Genomic DNA, 10118 nt, shown 5'->3' with positions numbered 1-10118 from the left:
GGCGTGTTGGTTGACATGGTTAGGTAGAAACATGATGACCCCAAATAATATGGCTTTCTTTTTCATTGTTAAGCAATCGGAACTATTATGGGTCCCAAGCCTCTTTTATTATGCTTTCATTTAGATCCTTTGTGACCAGCTGCCTAGGTACTACCATAGTAACAATATACGCAAATTATTGGAGAATAATTCGTGTTTAATTATTTTTTTGATGTTTTTCAACCAAATTCCAAATAAAACGCAATAAAATGTATATTACTCTTTATTTGAGAATAAAACACGAGTAACGAATTATTCGCGAGAAAAACACGAAAAAAACGTGAATTATTTTTTATTTTATTTTTTTTGGGGGGGGGGGTTTGGTTTTTTTATTATGCTTATTTATTGTACTGAATCATTTCCGAATTTTATCCGAATCACAATTTTTTATCCCCGCCGAACCGAACACGAACTATTCATTTGTCACTGTGGGTACTACCACACACCCATAAAATTAATCTCATTTTTTCCCCTATATAAAACTAATTAGTTGATTATTTTTAGTTGTAGTAATATCATAACGTTTTTTTGTTATTAAATGAAAAATAGCTAAGTTTAAAAAAATAAATTCAACTTCATGAAATTCACATAGATATCAAATATTTTATTTATGTTCAAGAGTTGAAGATATTTGTTTTACAATTATGACAATGTGTTTTTAAGTGTTTTACAAGTGCATTATTGATTTCTTTTATGTTTGTTTCCAATGTCGTGAAATAAAAGATAGCTTCATGCTATTTTTATTGCGATTACACTCTCAGTAAAAAAAAGTGTAATAATTGTACTTTGATTTTATTATTCTTTATATTAGAGAAGAGAAAATTTATATTAAAAGTACCTAAAAACGAGAATTAGTTTTTATCTAGTGTCAAAAGTAATTCGTTTTTTTTTTTTGTGCGTAGAAGGTTGCATATTTCACTCCCTTGTGAATATTAAAAGTTGGATAGCTTAACTTCCAAGTTTTATCTTAATTTTTTTTTTGTTGCAAATTTTACATTTCAAATGCAAAGCATGTTTACAGTGAAAATTAATGGACAAACATAATTTAGTTCCGCATTACCCTTTAATTCGCTTCATAAATAAACTCCGAAGCAAGAAAAGTTATAATTATTTGTTTTTCATCTCAGATCCCGAGAAATCACGGGTAACAGAGAGAGCCACAAAAGATCCCGAGAAATCACGGGTGTGGAATGCGTGCGTGTCCTCTGAGATATCTCATGTTTTGCGTGAGCAACGTGTCCGATGCCTATTCGGGGATAGCGCAGGGGCAGTATTATTTGTCTTTGAGATTTGTGCAGAATGTATTTGAACGATTGGGATTTTACAAAAAGTCACGCAAAAGATGAGATATCTCAGAGGATGCGACTTCGTGTGGAATTGGGGATGTGATCTTAGACAAACAGGGAAATGGATTGGCCTTTTCTTTTTCAGTCGCGTTGATTGCGGAAAGGATCAGATCCCACCTTTTTGTGGTCCCCACCGTCCTTCATATCCCGTCATATCAATCAAACAGTCCGGAGTGATTTGAACGAATCAGAATTCAGACTAAGGAGAGCAATTTTTTTATTTATAGAAATTAAAAAAAAAATTCAAATTATAAAAATGATGGATTTAATTCCGATCCCATATAAGAGATCCAATTAGGCCTGTTCGGCCTCCAATTGGGAATGAGCATCGGCACATGAATTGAATTGAAAATTACTGTTTTTGTGGAAAAAAAAAAATTTCAGTTCAACTGAATTTATTTTTTTCCACGGAATAGTAACGCGGCCGAACAGAACTTATTTATGAGATCAAATTAAAAATTCGAACGAATATTTAATGTTGAAATCTTTTTAGTTACCACTTTTAAATTTCAAAATTCTGACATTATCATTGATTTAAAAAAAAGTCAAATATTGCTACATGCGTAGACCGTAAAATGTGATGCACAGACTGGATCTGCACATGTGACAAAATTTGAAATTTTTTTAAGTCAGTACTATTGTCAGAATTTAAAAATTTGAGGGTGGTAACTAATTTTTTGTTTATATGTAATAGGAGTCAACTGTCCCATTGCTCCTCTCATCTCCTTCATTTTCTCTCTTCTCTACGGAGAGCTGGCCAATGGAACAAAGCTAATGACTCGGTTTCATTGATTTTTCAGAATGCGTGGTAAATGTCATCGTTGTAAACGAATCAACAGATTGATTCCATCTATTTACTGTAGGAAAAAATAATCAATATATTACCGATAATTGATTCTTTTAATTTCTAAAAAAAAAAATGAAAGGAGAATCTGGTTTTAAGAATGTGGGGTCCTTTAATGAAGGAAAATAGTCCCGTGACCGTTACAGAAACGAATTGACTTGTCCGATAGGACAGTCACAGTTCTTTCGTGCCTGTTTGTGTCGAGTGCGTATCCTCTGAGATATCTCAACTTTAGCGTGACCGACGTGTCCGGTGCCTATTTGGGGGTGATGTAGGGGCCCGTATATGTCTGCTTCGAGATTCGTGTATAACGCAACTAAACGGTTTGGATTTTCCATAAAGTCACGCAAAGTTTGTGATATCTCAGAGGATTCGAATTCGTTTGTGTCAGTGTGAATGTCATTGTTTAATGGATTGAAATAGACAACGCCAAGAAAAGTCTGAATGTGGTTATGTGGGTGAATCAATCAACAGCTTTCTTCGTGGAAATATATGTTTTTAACTTTTTATTAAAGATTAAGATTCAGATTCGGCAACAAGGCTTTAGTCTTCTCTTAGAGACATTAGCTTCCTTAGCTGCTTAAGCTGACTGATTAACAATTACTTGGACAAGCTTAGAGCACTTTTTTTTAACTTTTTTAGAGCAAATTCTTAAGCCAATAAAAATCTAGGCTTAGGGCATAGTACCTTCTTAGAGCTCCTCCTTGGCACCTTTATACACTTTAAGCTTCATTACTCTAAGCCTTTGTCAGCCAAACATCTTCTCATTAGCACAGCTTAAACTCTTAAGCTGCAACACTCTAAGTTTCGTTGTCGAATATGACCAAGGTGCGTTTAGATTCGTGAGATTATATATAGAAATTTGTGATTTTTTTTTTCCACTGGTGAAACTTTTTAAAAGCTTTTTAAAATAGCATTAAATTTAAATATTTTAACAAAATAAGCACAATAGATTTAATTTTTGTGAAAAATAACTCCACTGGTGTAGAGGCAGAAATGCATTTGTTCCACCATACTTACTGTCTGCATTGTAAACTGTCTCTACTGATCCACACGATCGGTGGAGTTGTTTCATAAAAACAAAATTTAGTGTGCTTGTTTCGTTGTAATCTTTAAATTTGATTATATTTTTAAAAAAATCTCTCTTGGTTCTTCTTCCATCAAATTTTAGATTATAAAATGTTATATTTATTTTTCGTGAAAAAATAAAATTCACTCATTACTAAATATATTTTGCTCACGAATGTCGTCTCTCCTTTTAAAGATTGAGCAAAACTAATCTTGTTAATTGTATCTTATTTAAATCGTCTTTATTGATTATCATAATAATTAATTTGCTAATTTAATTTTTAATTGATTTTTTCGATGATCGGATAACAAGTTTTACAAGCTAAATTTTCGTCATGAAATAATAATTAATGAGTTTTGTATGCCATTGTTTAATCAATTTTTTTATTATATTAATAATTATTAATAAGAATAATTATATTTAATATCAAACATTTTAGAAAGAAAAAAGAATTCTATAATTATTATCACAGTAGAATCAAATATTTATTTGAACACATTTTCATAATCATTTCAGTGCATATTCATAAGTGTGAGACTATGGGTTTTCATTAATTAATTTGTGAATGTTGATATCCATTAAATCTTATCTCGTATAATTTCTCGTGAAAATGAAATTAGAAAATTTAAACGAGAAGAAGCTAAATTATAAATGAGTCTGGCTAGTACGACATTGGTGTCACATGACAGTAACTTCAAAATTGATTGAATAGACTTCAAATGACTAATCTAAATCGTTCAAACCAATTTACTTTATGAGTGATGTGTTTACATGCAAACTTTTTATATTTTCGAGTTATTTTAGTATCAAATCAAGCGGTAAAAATATTGAAAAATGAATGTATTGAAATTAACTTAAAAACTCACACATTTGACCGCTTGACTTGATACCAAATAAATTCAAAAGGTTATATATTTTATATGTAAACGCACAACTAATGAAGTAGATTGGTTTGAACGGTTTGGATTCACCATTTGAAATCGGTTCAATAGGTTTTGAAGTTGATGTTATATAGACTGAAATGACACTGATGTTATACTAGCCAAACTCATTATAAATACATAATATGTGAAAAGACAAAAAAATATTTCCATTGGAAATTGAACCAAGAGATGGTTTAATCACCTTTAACTACAACATAACATGCTCCAAATGTCATTAAAAATTTTATGGTGTGAGAAGAAAATCACAATTCATATGAAGACTGTTCAAAACTAATTGGGGTTGAATTGGGATCATCTCAGGTAGAGAGGGTAAAATGGTACAGCGGAGCCGGTTCTGTCACGGAATGATACGGTTACTGCACGATATGTGTTTTAGTTATGTGTCGTGATTTGCGTGTTTCGTGCTGTGATTATTTGCGTGCCGTGATAATTTTTTGAAACTTTGGCACGGCACGACACGTGATCACGCGAGTCACGTGTAATTAGAATTATTATATATTAATCAAATTGTGAATCTTGAATAAACTAACTTAAATTATAATCAAATAGTCACGCGAGTCACGTTTGGGCACGGCGTGACTCATGTGGCGTGAGCATTCGCGTGCCATGATCACCCCTTAATATTTTGGTTACGGCACGACACGGCACAGAAAAATTAACTTAATCACAGCACAATATGGTACAAGACCAAAGTCACGGCATATTAGTCATAGCACGGCACAACACGTTTTTTTTCACTCTAGTCCTCAGATATCTAACTCCGCCAAATTAGATCAGAACAGTTTGTTATGCCCCGTACGAATCTCAAAGCGGCCTCTTGAATCTGAACAGGCGTAAATTCTTAACTAGCTTCGGATGAAGGTTAACCTTACCGCGCCAGGTACCGCAAAGGATCCATGATTACTGTTTGCGTCTTTAATTGTTGCAGTTGAACCTCAAAGTTGGTTGGTTGCTCGTTTAATTTTTTATTTAATGAGCTCTTTAATTATTAGAATTGGTTTCAAAATATGTTGTTCGGTTCGCAATATACAAATATACCTTGAAAATATTATTAAAATTCAATAGGTGCGAACTCAGTAAAAAACGTCCGTTTATGTCGATTAATCAACCGATTAGTAGTTGACGATGATCAAACCGTTACGGATTTTTTTGATTAATCGGCTGATTATGACTAATTATTTTAAATTATTTCTGATTAATAGTTTGATAGTATCATGTCCGTCCGACGACTGTATACCGTTATTTACAACACTGCTCAATACAAAATTGATTCGATAGAGTTTGAACTATATAAAAGATACTTATATCTTGCATAGATTATCTACAAAAACTTTAAATGTAAACCATGTATTAATTTGTTTCTAATTTTTTCATATTAATACTAAACTTATGACAAAATTTATAGTTCATCATTAAAACATGAGAAATCAACAAATTTATTCTGATAGGTATCATCATTACTTTTTATTCTCTCATATTAAGCGACAACTCTCTATTTAATTTATTCTGTGATCATTCATTTAACAACATGATGATGCTTCTTTCAAAAATAACATGATGAAATAAGCAATGCTTCCTTTTAGCAAGGGCTATTTTTTTTTGTTTCTTCGTAAGTATAAATATCTTATTTAACTTAACGATCACGTGGTACGCTATTTTGACTTCATACAACGTATGAGTTATATATATATTTTTTTTAAATTTTAATTGTGATTATATTGTCTACGTTATATAAAGTCAAATCATTATTAACTTTGTCCGTACACATACCTGACAATTAGTCTATTTGTGTCTCAATCCAAAAAATGAGAGCAATCAATTCTAATAACCATGCATCCAAATTATAATCATAATTTCTCCTCCATCACATTAAAAAATCATGTCTTCTTTTTGAAAGCTTGGTGGGACTATCAAGATAAAATCATGCATTCTTAATTTAACTATCTTTATAGCATGATATTGATCTCCAGTTGATCCATTCAACCAAGCTCATGGCTTGCTTGTTTTAGCAACGAGTGAGTCAATATTTGGATCTGAGCTGAAAAAGTGGCTCGTAGTTCGCTTGTTTTGATAACGAGCGGGCTGAGCCAGCTCGTGAAAACTCATGGACCAAAAGTCCAATTGTATTAGATAATATATTATAAAGTGAACTATCATAAATTAAGTTTGTAACTAAATTCATACATATTAAAGTACTAAATCTTCAAATTCATACAAACATAGTTTACAAAATAAATTCATGCATACTAAGTTCACACAAATTCATACTTGGACCGAGCTGACTCGCCAGTTCAAACTTGTTAATTTTGGGTCGAGCTAGTAATGAGCTGACTCGCTAATAGCTCGGTTTACTAACAAACAAGTTGTTAGCTAGCAAATCAGATGCAAATCACGATCTATCCACGAGCTATGAGTTTTTTTTGCCATCCCTACCATAAACACATCATCGTGTTAAACATCCATATTTTCTTCTCACTTATGTATACTGTTTTTAAATTCAGGGCTGAATATGCAATTTTCATTTTTTAAATCTCGACCTCTATTACCCATTTACACAATCAAGATTGCACAGAAACTGCAAGCCCATTACCAAGAACAGAGGGTGATGAATTGCTCTGGCCTCTGGCATGTGATGTTGGATACACAACACACCTCACCTGGGCCTGGGCTGCCAATTTTCTATTTACAACCACAATTTTATATGGATATCATGTTTAACGGTTCTGATCGCTAACTTAAAAAAAAAAAAAAATATAGATCCATAGCACAGATCCAGTAGTCTCACTCTTTCAGAAAATGAAAATTCATAGAAACAACACAACAGGGAAAGCTGCTTTTATATTGCACAATACTTTAAGCAACCTTGAGATGATTTTTTGAAGTTTTTCTTTTCTTTTCTTTTCTTTTCTGAATGGTACTGAAATCAAGATATTCTAAGGATTGAAATTCAATTTGAATTGGATGCAAGGTGATCATACCGCCTCCAGTGCAAAACGGTTATTTTAATTCATAAGACAATAAAACAAGAATTGAATTTAAGCTGATCATATCACAAAGTGCAATAATTTCAGATTATAAAACAGTAAATAAACAATATTCACACTAAAATAAAAATGTAAGCTTAACCCTTTTTGCCTGCCATTGTAAAAAATTCAAGCTGGTACCTTGAGCTCACTCATAGCTTCCATTAAAAGCAACTATAAATGAAAATGCAGCATGACTGCGAGGGAAAAAATTATACACACTAACCAAAAGTTTAACTAATGCCTTGAACTCAGCATATAATCTCAGCTTCTGGCAAATTAACCAATTCACCGCTGAAGAATGTACCGAACCTACTGTCACTATGCACCCAACTATACCCTGGGTTCTTTTTTACCTTTCTATCCTTCATAAGCCTTCTTACCTCATCTGCCTCTTCCCATCTTCCTACCTCAGCATACATATTTGACAACACTGCATAATATCCTGAATTGTCAGGTTTCAATTTGAACAGATGCATTGCTGCCCACCTTGCCATCTCTATGTTCCCATATATCCTACATGCACCCAACAAGGCACCCCACACATCACAATTGGGCTCAAATGGCATTCCTCTGATAAGCTCATCCGCCTCTGTCAATAGACCGGCACGTCCTAATAGATCTACCATACATGTATAATGGGAGTTTTTAGGTTTAACATTTTCATCCTGTAGCATTTGGGAAAAATAAAATCTTCCTTTATTTACCAAACCGCCGTGGCCACATGCAGATAGCACAGCAATATAAGATACTTGGTCATAGGCAACACCGTCTAATGGCATTTCATCAAACAGCCTGAATACAGCATCTACTACACCGTGCTGGCCATAGCCCAATATGAGAGAATTCCACGAGGTTACATCTCTTTTCGAAATTCTTCGAAAAACTCTTGTAGCAATTTCAAAGTTTCCTGCTTTTGCGTACAAATCTAGCAAGGAATTAGCGATAAACAAGTGATTGCTTAGCAATTTTCTGATCACTTGGCAATGTATCTCCTTTGCCTTCTTGAAGGCTGATAAATTAGCACAAGCACTTAAGGCACCCATGAAGGAGATCATGTCATGCTTTATCCCAATTTCTCTCATTTCAATAAACAAATTTAGGGCTGCAATGCAAAATTGACTCTGAGAGTAACCCATGATCATAGTGTTATACGATATGTCATCTCTCTCTGACAAATTAAACACCTTTCTAGCAAGGGCTATATGGCCACATTTCACATACATATCGATAAAAGCATTTGACACAAACAGGTCAAAAATTGAACCATTCCTTACTGACATGGCGTGGAGCTCCTTTCCTTTTCTGAAAGAAGCTATTCTTGCACAAGCTGGGAGCAAGTTTGTAAAAGTAACTGAGTTGGGAGCCTCCCCATTTCTCACCATCTCTCTCACAAGCGACAGTGCGTCCATTTCCAGTTTATTTTGAGCATAATTGTATATCATCGCATTCCATGAGACTGTATTGGGGCTGTCTATCATATCAAAGATATATCTAGCCTTCTTTGGACTGCCCGATTTCGCATACATATCAATTGATGAATTAGCAACATAAACATCTGTATACATCTGTCTCCTAAGAGCATATGCATGAATCTCTCTTCCGAGATCGAAGAGGCCCAGCTCAATCAATGCTGGTACAAAGCTAGTTATGGTAATTGAAGAAGGACACAATCCATGGTCCAACATATTCCTGAGCATTTCCAAAGCTTCCTCATAAAGCCCCACATGAACCAGACAACCAATTATTGAGTTCCAGGAAACCTCATTTCTCTCAGGCAAAGAACTAAACATTTCCATAGACGCATCAATGTGACCGAAACTCCCATACATATCGACCAGAGCATTTCCAACAGTTAATACATTAACTAGTCCAGTCTTTATTCCCAAACCATGAATCCCTATCCCAAATTTCTCCTCTTTTTCACTAACACAAGCTGGTATAACACTCATTAAACTAACTGAATTCACCTCAAACCCACTTCTTTTTAATCTCAAAAACCAATTCAATGAATCAGAAAACAAGCCACTATCTGAAAGCAGTGAAATAACCGAGTTCCATGAAACAACATCTTTTTGAGGCATTTCATCGAACACCTTTCCTGCGTCAGATACAAGTCCGCATGACCCGTAAAGGTTCAAGAGAGTATTGCCAACGAAAACATGAGACAAAAATCCTAACTTCAAGGCCGAGGCATGTAGCTCCTGTCCCTTGTGCACGTGCTTGACACGTGCAGCAGCTGTTAGAGCAAAAGGAAAAGTTAGTTCGTCTGGTCGTATGTTGGAGCAGAGCATGTGATTGTACACAGTCAAGGATGTGTCATGAAGATTAGAGGATGACAAAGCACGAGATAGAGAATTCCATAGGAAGGGAGAGAGGGGAGTGAGGGGGGATTGATGAAAGAGAGAGTAGGAAGAAGGGAGATGGTGGAGAGAAGCGTAGGAAAGGAGGAGAGAAGAGATGAGGGGAAGAGAGAGAGGGAGATGGCCATAGCGGATGGAGAGAGAATGAAGCTGGGTTAGTTCTGGTATGGAGCGACATTGACCGATGAGAGAACACAAATGGCGCGGATCTGCAAATGGAGACATCAGATATATTTGACAGTACAATTATAAAAATTATAAGAAGCAGAGCCACCTTTTTTTTGGTAAGCATAGAAAGGGAAATCCTGCTAAAAATTCGTCCACCAATCAGGAGTTGCCACATACACAAATCATAAAATATTTATTAAATTTGATTCTTTTTTTTTTTTGATTTTTTTTTGTACATGTGGCAGTCTTTACTCTTTGGGGGAATTTCACGTATACCCCTCAAAAACTTCAAAATTACGTATTTTCCCCCTCTAAAGTTTGA

The 10118-nt window shown here is 34.3% G+C and overlaps 1 protein-coding gene across 1 annotated transcript; it reads right to left on the bottom strand.

Annotated features, from left to right (window-relative positions):
- Positions 1-7289: 7289 nt before the first annotated feature.
- Positions 7290-9856, bottom strand: LOC144565841 (pentatricopeptide repeat-containing protein At3g03580-like). The gene has a single exon (XM_078315688.1). It carries the CDS (start codon positions 9851-9853, stop codon positions 7517-7519), a length of 2337 nt encoding a protein of 778 aa, XP_078171814.1. The 5' UTR covers positions 9854-9856; the 3' UTR covers positions 7290-7516.
- Between the last annotated feature and the right edge of the window lie 262 nt (positions 9857-10118).

The sequence above is a fragment of the Carex rostrata genome, chromosome 14 (assembly GCF_964058835.1).
Source record: "Carex rostrata chromosome 14, lpCarRost1.2, whole genome shotgun sequence".
In the NCBI taxonomy this organism is placed as follows: domain Eukaryota; kingdom Viridiplantae; phylum Streptophyta; class Magnoliopsida; order Poales; family Cyperaceae; genus Carex; species Carex rostrata.
The sequence above is the reverse complement of the archived record's forward strand: the minus strand, read 5'-3'. Positions and strand labels throughout refer to the sequence as shown.